We start from the raw sequence: 15,306 nt of genomic DNA on the forward strand, positions 1-15,306 counted from the left end.
TTTTGTGCTGGTGTGAGGTTAAATTCTACGTAGTATGACAGGATGTATTCAAAGTAGCATTCACTGTTGCCTTTCCCTGCCCCCTAATTATTATGATCAGTTTTGTTGTAATTATTCTCTTATTTCTGGTAAGCATTTGAAACGTTAAAGTAAACAGGGTCTGCTCCTAATTCACTCCTCCCTGCTTGGCGGTTTGTTTCCTCCTCCTCATTAGAAATGTAGGGAGGGTAGCAGTCCTGTAGCAAAGACAGGCACACAGGCTTTCTCTGTGGATTAATTGGTTAGGAAAGACACTTTTTATATTGTCAAGTGGCACTTAAGCTGCTAATTCTTGACTGTGAAAACTACTTTTCCTGGGCAATGCTCTTTAAGGAAAAACTTCAGTCCAGTGATTGGTGACTAAGGGAACGATGGAGCACAGGGGATTGGGCGGGGTCTCGGCTCCTAATAATGCCTCCTTATCCAATGAAAAGCATTTCCTTTTGAGACCCCCAGAAGTTCCCCCGGCCCTCAGCTTCAGCCGGGAGTTTGGGCCTTTTCTTGTGTCCGGTTTGTTAAAGGCATGCCGGCTGCAGCATTCAAGAGGGCCATTCCTTAACAAAGGGAAAGAGATAGATGTAAATAAGCTCACATTTTCAGAATGAGCGGTTTGCTGTAAGAAGCTGCGGCAGCCCAGAGTCTGCTACTTTGGGCTGGGCTAACCTTTCCCTGTTAAAAAAAAAATAATGGATTAAAATACGCACTTTTAAAGTGCGAGTTGCCCTTTCACATGTTTATTAGCTAATTTTCTACAGGCATGAACACACTCATCTAGCACACTCTTTCTTGGGGTAAGTCTCTTTGAGAAAGATTTGATTTGGGCGTTTGTGGGTGGGGGGACGGCGTAACAAACTTCAGTGGAAACGCTTTGAGTGTTCCGGGAAAGAAGTTAGATTTCAACTCTGAAGTGCTGAACAGATCGTCGTGTTGAATGGTAAAAAACAAACAAACCAAAACCCCCAAAATTTCTATTGTTTTGGCAATAATATTGTTTCAGTGGAGAAGATACAGGATTTTCAGGCTCTTGATTTATGTAAACATAGTTGTCCTAGAGAGCCGACTTAAAATCACAGAGTGGAGCTTAGAAATTCTTTTGGCTTGCTTTATATTTCTTTGGTTTGCAACTGATTGTGAGCTAATGTGGCTCCTATTATGATGAGGTTTCTTCTAGTCAAAGTATATGGGGCTTGCCTTTGATGCTTAATTGATTTATGAAGAATGTGACATTTGCTATATTGAATAATTCATGAACTTGACTATAAAAAAAGAAACATAATTTAATGAAAGACTAATTCTGGCATAAATTGAATTTGCTATTATATGTGAAATGAATTGCTGTTTTTATACAAATGCAATAATGTGACATATTTAAAATTCTCTCCTTGTATATCCTGAATATTTTTAAGATTTTTAGCAACAAGATCTTGTTGAATTGATAAATATTGTATTTCAGTCACTTTGTTTCAGGAAATGTAGAAATGTAATTCGTCATTATTCCAGCATGGACAAAACCAGACAAATCCAAATCTTCGAACATTTCAGAGTTTGTTTGGGGTTATTCACTTGGCTACCCTACCAAATTACCATCTTTCTTTTTCCTGGCCTAACATGAAGATAACAATAATAACCTAAGGTCCAGATTATTCAGTGCCTTTGAAACGTGTTTATTTTTCAGAACAAACTTCCAAACAGCGTTTCCCATCAACATAGATTTTTCAATCCTTTTTCCTTGTCGCAGATGAAAAGTTTACACCCCTGCTAAAAAGGATGAGTTCAGCTGATAAACTTGATGGCGTCTGCACTCTAAAGCATCTCCTGCCAATCAGAGATGCGAATGAAAGCCCTATTGGAACAATCAGACCAGCCTTTCAGAATGTGTACTCTCTGTAAGTTAAAGAGAGGACTGGGAAGTTGCCTAACAACAACACTCAGGCCAAGCTTAGTTAGAGCCTCATTTATTCCATTCCCTTTGAGGGAAAAATGCATGAGAACTGTGGCCCTTGCTGTGGTGTGGTCAGGGCCTAATTGTGTAGCTGCCATTTTCCTGTGTATGTGGTTATCATGTCTTGGTCTGCTCCTTGGTCTTCTTAACGGGGAAGGAAAAGAAAACCTATAATGTATTTGTGAATGTTATGACTGAAAATGGGGAGCATAATAGGAGGTCACCTACCCCTGCGAATCCAGCCTCATTTTTAGTGGATAAGTAATTTTTATCAAAACAAGGCATAGGACAAGTCTACTGATTTTATAGAGTTCTGTTCTGAAGTAATTTGATAGCCTTATATAGCCTTATATGTTGAGGGAGAGGGGTGACTAGGTGACTGGAGAACAGGTAGCAAAGGTTGAGGATTAAACCTTGACAGAGCTGATAAGTCTACTGCTATGAGCCTACAGACAGAGCATGAGAAAAATGAGGGCATTAGGGAAACTTTAGAATATAAATGGCTTCCTGATCTGTGAGTTAGCTTCTGGCACTAATTAATATTTACTTCTGATAGTAAAAAGGACCTAAACTATACATGACAGACTTATTGTGGTGATCACTTTGCAATAAATACAAATATCCACTCATTATGTTGCACACCTAAAGCTAATGTAACATTGTATGTCAATTATACCTCGATTAACATAAGTGAAATAAATCTATCCACAATTTCATTGAGTCTAATAAAAATTAATTCCCCTTACCTCACACTTTGAGGGATTAATTTTCTTTTTTGCAATGACAAGTGGGAGCAGGTGAAAATAACTGAGTGAAGGGGTCAGCGAGGCCATGGCACCAGTTGAAGGCTGCTGTCAATTAAGGCAAAAGGTGGAAGGAGAAAATAAACTGAGGTCCACAAAGGAATTGTGAGTTGCTCTCACACAGCTAGTGATGGGGCTGGACGTGGCTGTATTGAATGAATAACAAATTTGAAAGCTTCCAGTTATTTGAAATTCCAAATCTGCTTGGATTCCAAATAAAAGTTTTCTTTATAATCTGTATCAATTGGGAAAGCCATCAAAGAAAGAAATGTTCATGTTTCTGTCTTCCTTTAAGATAAACCAGTAAAATTATATTCATTTTATTCCAGGAATATTGCTCTCTGGAGGGGTGTGAAAACCAATTCTCCTCAATATTAAGGTGGTATCAAATATATTTTCAATTGTCTCATGACTTTATTATTTTTATTTTGGCTCTCTTAAATTCGAAAAAAAATACTTCAGGAGAGTTGCAGGATTATTTAGCAGTCCACTTTGCTTAGCCCCCCCCCTTTGTTCAGGAGAGGTTGAGATGTGAACATTATGTAAGTTTGGCACTGGCAGATGACTGTGCTTTACAGGCAGTAAAGGAGTAGGGTTCAAATGCAGGTGTTACTTGGGAGAATTGCCAACTGTCTCTGGTTGGATACAAGTTTTGGTGCAGAGTTATGATTTGAGGATGCCATAGGCCTGCTTTGTTGGGTAGGCCTAGTCCACCCTGGGAGAGGCAGCAGTGATTGTCAGTGTGCTAACAACGCCCAGTCATTGAAGCCTCACCCCTGTCACTGTAGGTCAGGGGAGAAATAAATTGAACTGGAGTGGGAGTTAAGGTTGGAGACAGGGCAGTGTGGGGTCTCCACCTGTTGTTCCAGTTTTCTTTCCTGTCCCCTTATCAAGGCTCATGCCCAATTGTAACAGTTGTTGCCAGGGGAAAAGAAAAGAAAGAGAGAACAAAGAACCAACATAACTTCAGGACAAACAAAGAAATCTCCTTTGTTCAGTAATTTTTAATGTAATGTATCGCCTGATGGCAGTGGAGAAAGCATTTTGATGCCTTTTGTCATTTGTTATCTTTAGATGATTATAGGTTATACAGACTCATAGACTTTATGCTTATTAATATAACTAAGAAAATCTAGCACAGTAGTGGCAGGTTTGGAAAAGAAAATGTTATCTGAAGCTCTGTAATAATGAAATCCAAAACATTTAGATACCATTTAAAAATATGTTGACTGTCATTTACTTTGATTTATATCATATAATACTTTTTTACCCTATGAGCTTGACATACATTTTATTGAAAAGTTCTTTCCATGTCACACTATTGTGACAAATTCTGTTTCACAGAATCCATTGGAAGAAATCCCTAACTACAGTACCTCCAGAAAGTTCATTGATTACCCAAGTCTGAGATAAAATTGGTGCCAGAATTTGGTTTAAACTAATGCGGTGAGTACCAATCTCCTGGTAATAGCTTCCTCCAAAATTCTTAAGTTTATTCTTCAACTTTTTTTTTGTAACCAGTACTTCCAGTTCATTACAGATTATCTAATCCCCAAATCAGGAATGGATGGAGCAGTTGTAATTGTGTATTCTCACCCAGGCAATTCCGGTGTAGACAAAAAATTGATTCCTTGGTTTAAGCCTCTGTGCCACTGGTGCATCCCTGACAAGATGGGAGACATGGTCTTTATTCATATTATCAGGATCAGTATCCAGTAATGTCAGATGAACCAGTATGCAAATTGGTAACTAATTTTCCTATCCAAAATCTGTAAAGCCGAATTCCTCGTTGGCATGTATGAGCCTCACAGAACTTGGAAATACAGGAACACCCAAACTTTTTCCCCAAAGATCTGAGGCTTCTGCTGAGATGATATATTGTCTCAAGACAGTTTCATAATATTAGGTTGAGCAATTTCTCTGCAGTTGTCTTACTCTATAACTAACTGCTAGGGGAAATTCTACTTTAGGAGGGTTGATGCAATCTTTGGCCCTCTCATGTTGAGGACTAAACCATATTATTTTCTAAAGATTAGACTCTGTCATCAGGTTAGTGGGAGGCTGGAGTACATTTTGGTGGGAAAAAAATCAGGTTAATCTGTGAGAATAGAATTTGCTCATATGAAAGCCTGTGTAGGTGTCCTGCCTTTCTCAAACAAAGTGTGGAGGGGGGCAAAACAGCCGTAGTCATCTCAGTGCCAAGCGAATTCAGTGTAGAGAAGCCATTTTTAGAAGAATATTTCTTGCATCAAAACTAAATAAGGCTGTCAGTCTGTTGTCTGAAGAGGTTAATCCAAAAAAAAACCCAAAAAACCAAACAAAACAACAACAACTCATGGACACAGATAACAGCATGGTGATGACCAGAGGGAAAGGGGGTGACAGGAGATAGAAGAAGGTAAAGGGGGGACAAATGGTGACGGAGGGAGACTTGCTCTGGGGTGGCGAACACACAGTACAACATACACGTGATGTATCATAGAATTATGCACTTGAAACCTATACAGTTTTATGAACCAATGTCACTCTAAACATCTGACACACAGGGAGGCTTGTTTGAAATGAGACGGGATACAGATCAATTTGCCAGCACAGGTGAAATTTTTACCTATGGCTTCCTCCTTATGTAATGTCATAAGGCTGGGTTGTATTTTGAAAATGATTGAGGAACAGCAACCAGTGCATAGTTACATCAGCTGGGACCACACGGATGATGGTGACCTGTCCCTGTGACTTGGAGTCGTATCCGTAAGCAGCTGCCCCTTGAGGAGCAACAGTGTGTGCATATCCCCCATTACACCAGCATGATGGTTTGGATCTGTACTTGTTGCAACATTTTTGTATTTTTTAGTTTGCTTCACTGCTAGATATTTATAGGCAAGGATACAATAGGTTTCAGCTTCCTCTGAAAACCATTGTGTCGATGTTCCTAAGCGGCCAACCAGAGCAGAAAGAGGAAATGCTCTGGGAATCAGCACTCTGGTCTGACCCAGGCTCATGAAAAAGGGAGCAAAGCATGAGAATTTGAGTATACTATGCTTTCAAGCCTTGTTTTTTGTTTTTGTTTTTGTTTTTTTTGATCTCTGGACTATCTTCTGTAGGGAACAAGCAAGCCAGCCTTTCTAGGCCACTGGGCATGTGACAGAATTTAGAGCTTTGTCTTCTTTTTCTTTAAAGATTTTATTTATGTGTTTTCAGAGAGAGGAGAAGGGCGGGAGAAGGAGAGGGAGAGAAACATCGATGTGTGAAAGAAACATCAAACAGTTGCCTGACCAGGAATCGAACCAGCAACCTTTCGGTTCATAGGCCAGAGCTCAATCCACTGAGCCACACCAGCCAGGGCTAGAGCTTTGTTTTCAATGTATCATGTGAAAGGTTAGCATTAGTAAAGTGAAATGATTTAAGTATTCATTTTTATAGGACCAAAAGTTTAATGCCACTTCCTCCAAGAGTCCCAAAGACCCCAAACAAGGTATGTTTCTTTAACATGAGAAATATTTTTAAAAAGAACAAAATTGTGAACATTAGCATGAACTGTCCGAATTGGCTCCATATGTGTAGGTCAGAGTTAAAAATTCATTGGGGGTCAGATTTCTCTTTGGTCAGCCTTGAGGTGACCTGCTTCCTGTCCATTGTCAATGAAAATACACCCACCCAGCACTCCGACTCCTCTAGGTGATTAATTGTTGGAATAATTGGCCGCAAAGGTCTTCACAAGACAATAGTGTAGTGCTACTTGCAGTGGAAGATGTAATTAATTGCGTCAGCCTATTTTTTCTTCTTGATCTCATCTGAAGCTCAAGAGTTGGCCCTTTGCCTCCATTCAGTGCACAATATGTTAGCCATTTAGGAAAATCTAAAAACCCATCGGTGGTTAAAAAACACTGTTGGGTTTTTTTTCTTCTTTTCAGAAAAGCGAGGAAGCCAGTCAGAAAAGAGAACTTGTTTCTTGAAGAATGTTGTTGATTCTTCTTCAGAATCAGCTTAAGAGCCAAATACCTCTCTGATTTTTTTTAAGCATTGCTCAGTGGGAAATATTCCTTTGGAGCACCCTCTTGGATTGTCTCGTTATGTGAAAATTGTGTTGTTAAGGCTGAAACTCAAGAGGGGCTCTCTGAGATGTAAAGTGTGTGTGGTGTGAGGAGAAGCATGTGTTGCCAATGTGAAGTTCAGCACACCAAGAAAGACAGTAGTAGGTGTCTAGTTGTGGAGTGAGAAGGAAACACGCTTCTGTGATGTTTCTTTGTGGTTAGGGAGAACTGAATAGTGGCAAGCTCATAAAGCTCTTCATAAGTCCTGTTGAATCTTCCTAACCTCAGCCGTGAGGCTTAGAGGTATGTTTATACAGGGAAGAGAAACTGTATAGCCAAGTTACAGAGTGAACCAGTTTCTGAGTCGGAAATAGAACTCCTTGCTTCCAGTGCTGTGTTAAGGCCCAGGACCACACCCTCCCTGCTAGACAGCAAAGGTGCTGTGTGTTCAAACAAGGGAAAGCTATGAATAGGGCCTTAGTGGCAGTTTCCCATGCCCTCTCTTCAGGATTGACACTGTAATGCTTTCTTGTCTGTGGTCCTTTTTCTCCCACACTATTTGGTTACTCAAGGCAGCAAAGCAGAAGTATCAGACATTTGCAGACTGCCTGTTGTGGGCATAGCGCATACATTCTGGGAGACATAAAACTGAATGGAAAAGCGAGGAGACAGAGCTCACCTATTTCAAACACATCATCTCGGGCGGCACAAAATAATACGTAGTCAGTGAGCTAGAAGCATGCTGTGTAAATGGGTCACCAGTGGGCAGACTGGAGGGACTTTGGGAAGGGGTGAAAAGGCTTCTATTATGAAAGCATTTTCCAAATAAATAAACTTATTGGCAGTACCTATTATAGAAGGCAGGTGCAAGAACATCTTAGTGAAAAAAGCTTGGTTTTAATGTTGGATTTTGCAGTCCTGTGATTTTTTAAGATTGTGTAACTGTATTAGAGGGATATTTTTGACTATCTTGATCTCATTCTTTTTGAAAAAGAATTTATTTATTTTTAGAGAGGGGGCGAAGGGAGAAAGAAAGAGTGGGAGAGAAATGATTTGCGAGAGAAACATCACTGGGTGGTTGCCTCTTGCGCGTCCCCTACTGGGGACCTGGCCCGCAACCCAGGCATGTGACCTGACTGGGAATCGAACCGGTGACCGTTTCGGTTCACTAGAGGACACCCAACCCACTGACCTACACCAGTCAAGTCTTGATTTCTTCCAACAATTAAAAAAAGATCTCTAGACTAGGGTAGTGAGTAGGGGTGTTAAAATAGTATATAAGTGGTTTAAGCCGTTGACAAGTTTGCCATTTCCTTTTTGTTTCTGCCATCTCATTGGTGAAACCACGTGCAGAAACTTGTGTCTACAGCTCCCAAAGTAGTGTATGAAATCCATTGACTGCATTTTCCCAGTCTCTTCCTGTGTTTTCCTGATCAGCTTCAGTGGCCTTAGGCATAGGAATTGCATACTGTTCTGCCTGAGAAAGCTGAAATGAGTGAGCTAAAGCAAGATAGAGAGGATGGGATTGGAGTCCTTGAGAAGCAGAAACAGCCCTGAATACAAATAGATGGCAGCACTGACCTCTATCCAGCAACATCTTTTTTTCCCCACCTTTTCTTCTCTTTCTCTCAATTCCCCAGTTTTTCTTTCTGTGCTACTTCCTTTTCCCCTCTCCTCTCTGCTCGCCCCACCTATTTTTCCTACTTCTTCATCTGGCTTTTTCCCCCCATCCTGGACCTTGCTTGTTTTAGCTCCTGCTTCTGTATATCAAAGTTGCTTCTGGCAAATTTGTGCTGGGCTCCTGAGTTAAAATGGTCAAGAAGGAACATGACCTTAGTGCTGTGTTAGGCTCAGGGGAAGCACTCCATAGAGATTTGTTTAATGGGAAATCAGGAATAGCAAGTTCCCAATTTGAACGTGAAAACTTCAGCTATGAAAAATGACAATGCTGCTTTGCACCCTGTATTATCCGAGGTCATCTCTCCCTGTAGGCACTGCAGTGAGTGAATTATTTTTCTCAAGTCATTTTTTCTTCTCAAGCCAAACCCTGAAACGACTTGAGGCCTCTATACATCTGGCAGGTTCTCCCATCCACTCCCTTCTTTTTTATATAGAAATGATCTTTGGCCTGTTCCCTGGGAGCTGGAAGGAAAGAGTGACATAAAGAAGAATCGCTTCAAAAAAAATGCCTTTCCATTTTAAAATATAATCATGTAAAAACCCATTACTGGGTATATCAGAGAACAAAGACCACTTTTATCCCATATCCTCCTCATTCAAAAGAATTTGTTTAGCAGCTGCTTGTCCATAGGGACATACAGAACATTCAAAAGACAGTCCTTGTCCATTGGCAGCTGTTGATCTAGGAGAATGTTAGTAAGATTTCTATATGCAGCTTTGAACGATGTTGGGTTGGACACTCAACAGCGATGATTAAGTCAATGACTGCTCCATGTACAAGTGGTGGCAGGCAGAGGGCACATAACTGGCCTGTTCAGAATACATTTCTCTTGTATTCACCAGAAAAGGCTTTATTGACTGGGGCCGTCTTAGGAGCTGAGGGCATGAAAGTAACTGATGGAATGGGCAGTGGGAGAGGGAGAAGGCAGATATCCAGGCTTAGGGTTTAGCACGAGAGAAGCTTGGAAAGGGGACCACAATCTGCAAGAGGGAAATGCTGAGACTGTTAATTTGAATTCTCTCTCTAGAAAGGCAGTGTGATACAGTGAAAACACTTTTACCTGGAACTTTTAATGAACTGGGGCATCCCTATTCTCTGAAATCATGTTTTAGAAGAAAAAGGTGAATCAACAATTTGCTGTCTCTTGCCATGTGTAATGTGCACTTCCTTGCCCAAATTTTTGAGGAAAAATAAGGATGCACATTATACACAGGTACTACTAATTCTGTATTTATTTAAATGTTTTTCAATTCTTTTATTTATGCTTATCCATTAAAAATGTAACTTCGGTTCACTAGATGATGCCCATATGCAAAATAATACCCTGGAATCTGATACTCAGTTTTGTTCCTAAATATAAATAAATATAAAATTGAATTAAAAAATTAAAATGAGAGATTTTTTCCTGAAAGTTTGGCCCCCAAAATGTGGTGCGCAGTATACACTACACTACAATGGCACACTACAATGGCAAAATATGGTACTTCAGGAGTTTAGTCTCCACTTTAAAGTTTCTTAAAAGATTTTATTTATTTATTTTTAGGCCAGGGGAAGGGAGGGAGAGAAACATCCCAACCACACAACCATGTGTGGTTGCCTATTGCACATCCCCTACTGGGGACCTGGCCCGCAGCCCAGGCATGTGCCCTGACTAGGAATCGAACCAGCGACAGTTTGGTTTGCAGGCTGGCTCAAGCCACAGCACTGAGCCTCACCAGCCAGGGCAGTTTCCACCTTTTAAAGAGCATGTTTCAGAGGTCTCATATCCATTTGTAGTCTTATGCAATGAAAATAATACTGAGGCAATGAAGTTTAACAATATTGGAGAGCAGACAATATAATGTAGAGTAGTTTAACAATTATTTGGTTAGGAATAAAAGCAACCTGAATTCTGGTTCTGACTATGTCATTTGTACATTCCAATTTTGACATTATTATAATTGTGAATTACATAAGCCTCAGGTTCTGCTTCTGTGATATGGTAATGATTCCTGTCTTGCCTACCTTATGGTGTTTTTGTGGGAATCAAATAAAGATTGTTTTGCAAGCTAAGAAGCACCATATAAATTTCAAAATGTTAGTGTTAACTATCAGAGTCTGTCTTCCCACACCCCTGGCCTTGATCTCTCGCCTTGAGATGTAACCACAACACCTCATTCCTGTTTATCACAATGCCATAGTATTGCAGTGACTGTAATGAGTGGGATCTCTTCCACTCCTGCAACATACTCTTATAGTACTTTATAGTGTATGGTAGGTACTCAAAAGGTGCTTGTCAAAGCAAATTAATTGTTATTTCCAATCTGGATAGACAGCGTATCTGTTACTCCTCAGAAAACATGGATGGAAGGCAGACATGACGAATCATTCCATCTTGTCTCCCATAGGAGGAAAACATTTCCTACTAGTCCCTAGTCTGAGAGTGGTGAACCCTGCAGCCAGCAGGCCTCCTGAAAAAAAAACCCATGGGTGACAGAAGATTCATTGACTTCCAATTCCAAGATTTAAATTCAAGCCTCAGACCCAGGTTGGGCAATGCTACTGCCAATAATACTTGCATTGTTGATGATTCCTTCAAGTACAATCTGAATGGTGCTGTCTACAGTGTTGTATTCATCCTGGGTCTGATAACCAACAGTGCTTCTCTGTTTGTCTTCTGCTTCCGCATGAAAATGAGAAGTGAGACAGCTATTTTCATCACCAATCTGGCCCTCTCCGATTTGCTCTTTGTCTGCACTCTACCTTTCAAAATATTTTACAATTTCAACCGCCACTGGCCTTTTGGTGACACTCTCTGCAAGATCTCTGGGACTGCATTTCTTACCAACATCTATGGGAGCATGCTCTTCCTCACCTGTATTAGCGTGGATCGTTTCCTGGCCATTGTCTATCCCTTCCGATCTCGTACCATTAGGACCAGGAGGAATTCCGCCATTGTGTGTGCTGGAGTCTGGATCCTAGTCCTCAGTGGTGGTATTTCCGCTTCTTTGTTCTCAACCACTAATGTCAACAATGCAACCACCACCTGCTTTGAGGGCTTCTCCAAACGTGTCTGGAAGACTTACCTGTCCAAGATCACCATATTTATTGAAGTCGTTGGGTTCATCATTCCTCTGATATTGAATGTCTCTTGCTCTTCTGTGGTGCTAAGAACCCTCCGCAAGCCTGCTACACTGTCTCAAATTGGGACCAATAAGAAAAAAGTGCTGAAGATGATCACAGTGCATATGGCAGTCTTTGTGGTCTGTTTCGTCCCCTATAACTCCGTTCTCTTCCTATATGCCCTGGTGCGCTCCCAAGCCATTACCAATTGCTTTTTGGAAAGATTTGCTAAGATTATGTACCCAATCACCTTGTGCCTTGCAACTCTTAACTGTTGCTTTGACCCTTTCATCTATTACTTTACCCTTGAGTCCTTTCAGAAGTCCTTCTACATTAATACCCACATCAGGATGGAGTCCCTGTTTAAGACTGAAACACCTCTGACCACAAAACCTTCCCTTCCAGCTATTCAAGAGGAGGTTAGTGATCAAACAACACATAACGGTGGTGAGTTGATGCTGGAATCCACCTTCTAGGTACGAGAACTGTCTTCAGGTCCAAATATGTTTTCTCCTATGATTATTTTCCTATGCTATGAATAAGAGGAAAGATTTGAAGCTAATGATACTGAGAATAGATTAATGTAATGAAATACAGTCAGATACATTTATTTGAACATTTACTGTACATATGCTGTTTTGTTCAATAATTATAGGTCAAGACTAATTACAACAACCAAAAGTAGTTGTCAGACTCTTCCTCTGGTTTGAAATTTCATTGTATCGCATTATGTAAGTGGCCAGTGGCCTTGACTTCGGTGATATGGAGATTGCTTTCTAACTTTTAAAAAGATATTTCCATTCCGAAAATATTTGGTAATTAGGTTGGGCCTATAAATATAGAACAAATTCAGGGAGTATTTTAAAAAAAAACATTTTGTATTACTACTGATATATTTTTGTTTGAATTGTTTGAATTTTCATCAAGTTTATTTTAGCACAAGAACATATTTTAGCCTAAAATAATTAATAAGAAATGTATCAAGTTTAAAAGAGCTGGAAAATTTATTGTACATATGTTAAAAGCAGAAACCTAAATTGTGTTTGCATGAATATGGATGGGAAGAAACAGAAAATTAACTGGATTTACACATTTGCAGTAACCGGCTGTGTCAGTTTTTAAAAATGTTCTTCCTTTTTTTACACTACATTAAGAACTTCATATGAAACATCAAATCCAGGAAGCTGCTAAATAAGTGCCTCAGGCAGGTGCACAACAAATCTCATAAAACAACAAATGTCCGTAAACAACCTAAGCAACACCAGCCTTTTTTCTTCACATTTCCAATATTTTGTTTGAGGGACTGGTTTCTATAAAATAGCCTCCATGTGAAATTGTGGAGCACAATGCAGCCAGAAAGCTGCTTCATTTGTGTCTCAGTTAGGAGCAAATTGAACCAAGAAATTAACAACAAAGTCATAAAAAACAATAAAACAAAAAAAAAGTGCTTTCTTAAAATTTGCATTAATCATTTGGGGAGGTAGAGATTTGTAACTGTAAATTGCTTATTTTTTCATATTAAATTTTTTGTAACTTTAAATTGCTTATTTTTTCATACTAAATTTTGGAACACAGTATAGCCAGGGCTGCTGAATTTGTGCCCAGGTTGGGAGCTTATTGAAAAATTACATAAACCAAATCAAACCAATACAAACCATAAATAAGCAAACAGAAAACCCAGAAAAACTACAAAAGCAATAAGAACAGCAAAAGATATTCCTAGCACTTGTACTACTGTTTTATTTATTTTCTGAGGATCTTTAAATTTAAAAATTTGTATGAAATTTTGGAGTACAGTATAGGTAGAATTCCGCTGAATTTGTGCCCAGGTGAGGTGTGAATTGGAAAACAATTCAAAGCAAAACAACCCTCAACAAAAATGAAAAAAAAAGTATGAATAATTTAGAACTTGTATTTTTTAAGCATTTGTAAAACTTGAAAAATGGTATAGCATTAATATGATGCTTTGGACATAAATGCAGCTATGTACCCAGTTCAGGGGCAATTAAAATCAGTATTTTTAAAGAAGAGAAAACCTATTTTGTAACTCACTTGAACAACAAAAGCAACAATTTTTTAAAAAACTCGACCATTTATTGGATGAAGTAAATTTAAAAATAGTGAGACTTGCAAGAAAACTTCTGAGTACCATAAAGCTTTAAAGATGATGTACTGTGCTTCTATCTGAAGTGATGGAAAAAATATGCTCACATACACACTACAGAAAAAATGAAAACACCACAAAACAAAAATATTCTTCAAATGGGCATTAATCAATTTTAAGACTATCTGGATGATATAGCAATTTAGAAATGCTAAGATTTCTCGAGTAAAACTTCTAGGAACAATGCATATTATACGTTGCTGAACTTGTACCAGAAAGTGAATAAAATATTAAAAACCATAAAACAACAAAAAGTATAAATTTTAAAGCAATGAGCAAAATTTTAAACCTCTCCTTATCCTTTTTTCCTGATAGTACATAGACTTGAAAACACTAAACTTTTAAATTAAAATTCATAAGAATTATGTAACTCTAAAAACTGCTAAAGATGTTCCTGGGTTAGGAACTAATTGAAAAAAAATTGCTAAAATAGAACAGTAATAAAAATGAATTCCTCAAAATCACATTACTTTTTTCCTCATTACCTAAAGTCCTAAAAATAATCATGCATTGTCTTATGAAAACACATTCTAGGTAGAATATGTAAGACATTAGGCTCAGTTAGATTCAATTAGGTTAAGTTAGGTTAAGTTCAGTTGTCAGGTTATGTTTTAAGATCAAATTAGTAAAGTATGAATAATGTTTTTGTTTCTTTTGGTATTTTTTCTTTTTCATTTCTTGTAAGTATAAACTGTGTGTGAACTCTTGTTTGTGTCCTTGGTTGGTTCTCAAAATTATGACATTTTAGGGTGATGGCAGCAAAACATTTAATGGGATATGTTAACCAAGTTGACACAAACTAGATCAATAAACCAGTTTCCTTTTGTATAATTTCCGTATTTAGTTTTGGTTAATTTTTCATATTTCAATTTATTTTATTAATTTCCATTTTTTTAATTAATATGAGTTGGTAATAATAAAAATGTTTGTCATGAACAATGTAATCAATAAAATTTAATGTATAACTAAATGTAAAATTGACTTATTTTACATTTAAAAACAAAAGCAATCATTCCATTATAATTGCGACTTGGAGTTTAATTGTTTATTAAATGTAATAAAATATACTTGGATTATCTAGCGGTTATACTTTGGTCAACTATTCAACTGTGCCTTCATTTGTGGGCACCCAGAGGCATCTTTCCTTTGTCTTCCCTGCATCCTTTAAGAAAGGACTTATTAAAGTATATTTGATGTCAAATAAATTCCCATACTTTTTTTTTTTTTTTTGAGGCTGTCTGGAGGCAAATGCAGAATTGCAAATGGAAAATCCCTGGGTGACTTTTCAGGGATTAAGCTGAAGGAGTAACTACCACCTTCTCTGAATTTTCCAACTTGGCTTGGATTTCTGTGGGGTTTCTTTGCCAAGCTGATTCTTGAATCTGATTTCTCAGATTTGCTGAAATATCCTAGGACAACTGGGAGGCCCGGGGAAAGTCGGGACAAATAGACGATCAGACAACAAGGAGATGATTTAGGTGCGAGGTAGCCGACTGCTCAGTAACTAGAAGAGGTGGTGGTCCCAGGGAGGCTGCACAGGGAAT

At 38.6% G+C, this 15,306-nt stretch overlaps 1 protein-coding gene across 2 annotated transcripts; it reads left to right on the plus strand.

Moving 5' to 3' along the window:
* Positions 1–582: 582 nt before the first annotated feature.
* LOC123824324 (lysophosphatidic acid receptor 4) lies at positions 583–14,593 on the plus strand. Of its 2 annotated transcripts, XM_045847454.1 has the most exons (5): positions 583–830; positions 1,778–1,925; positions 3,114–3,163; positions 4,129–4,230; positions 10,884–14,593. In XM_045847454.1, the coding sequence occupies exon 5, from the start codon at positions 10,962–10,964 to the stop codon at positions 12,072–12,074; it is 1,113 nt and encodes a 370-aa protein (XP_045703410.1). In that variant the 5' UTR covers positions 583–830; positions 1,778–1,925; positions 3,114–3,163; positions 4,129–4,230; positions 10,884–10,961; the 3' UTR covers positions 12,075–14,593. The 2 variants fall into 2 exon arrangements, with proteins under 2 accessions (XP_045703410.1, XP_045703411.1); XM_045847455.1 differs by lacking the exon at positions 1,778–1,925.
* The last annotated feature ends 713 nt before the right edge of the window (positions 14,594–15,306 follow it).

This window comes from Phyllostomus hastatus, unplaced genomic scaffold (assembly GCF_019186645.2).
Source record: "Phyllostomus hastatus isolate PE091 unplaced genomic scaffold, TTU_PhHast_1.1 phas_contig_551, whole genome shotgun sequence".
Lineage (NCBI taxonomy): Eukaryota > Metazoa > Chordata > Mammalia > Chiroptera > Phyllostomidae > Phyllostomus > Phyllostomus hastatus.

Excerpts from the sequence above, each read along its gene's own strand:
- LOC123824324 (XM_045847454.1), top strand. The coding sequence starts at position 10,962 with ATGGGTGACAGAAGATTCATTGACTTCCAATTCCAAGATTTAAATTCA.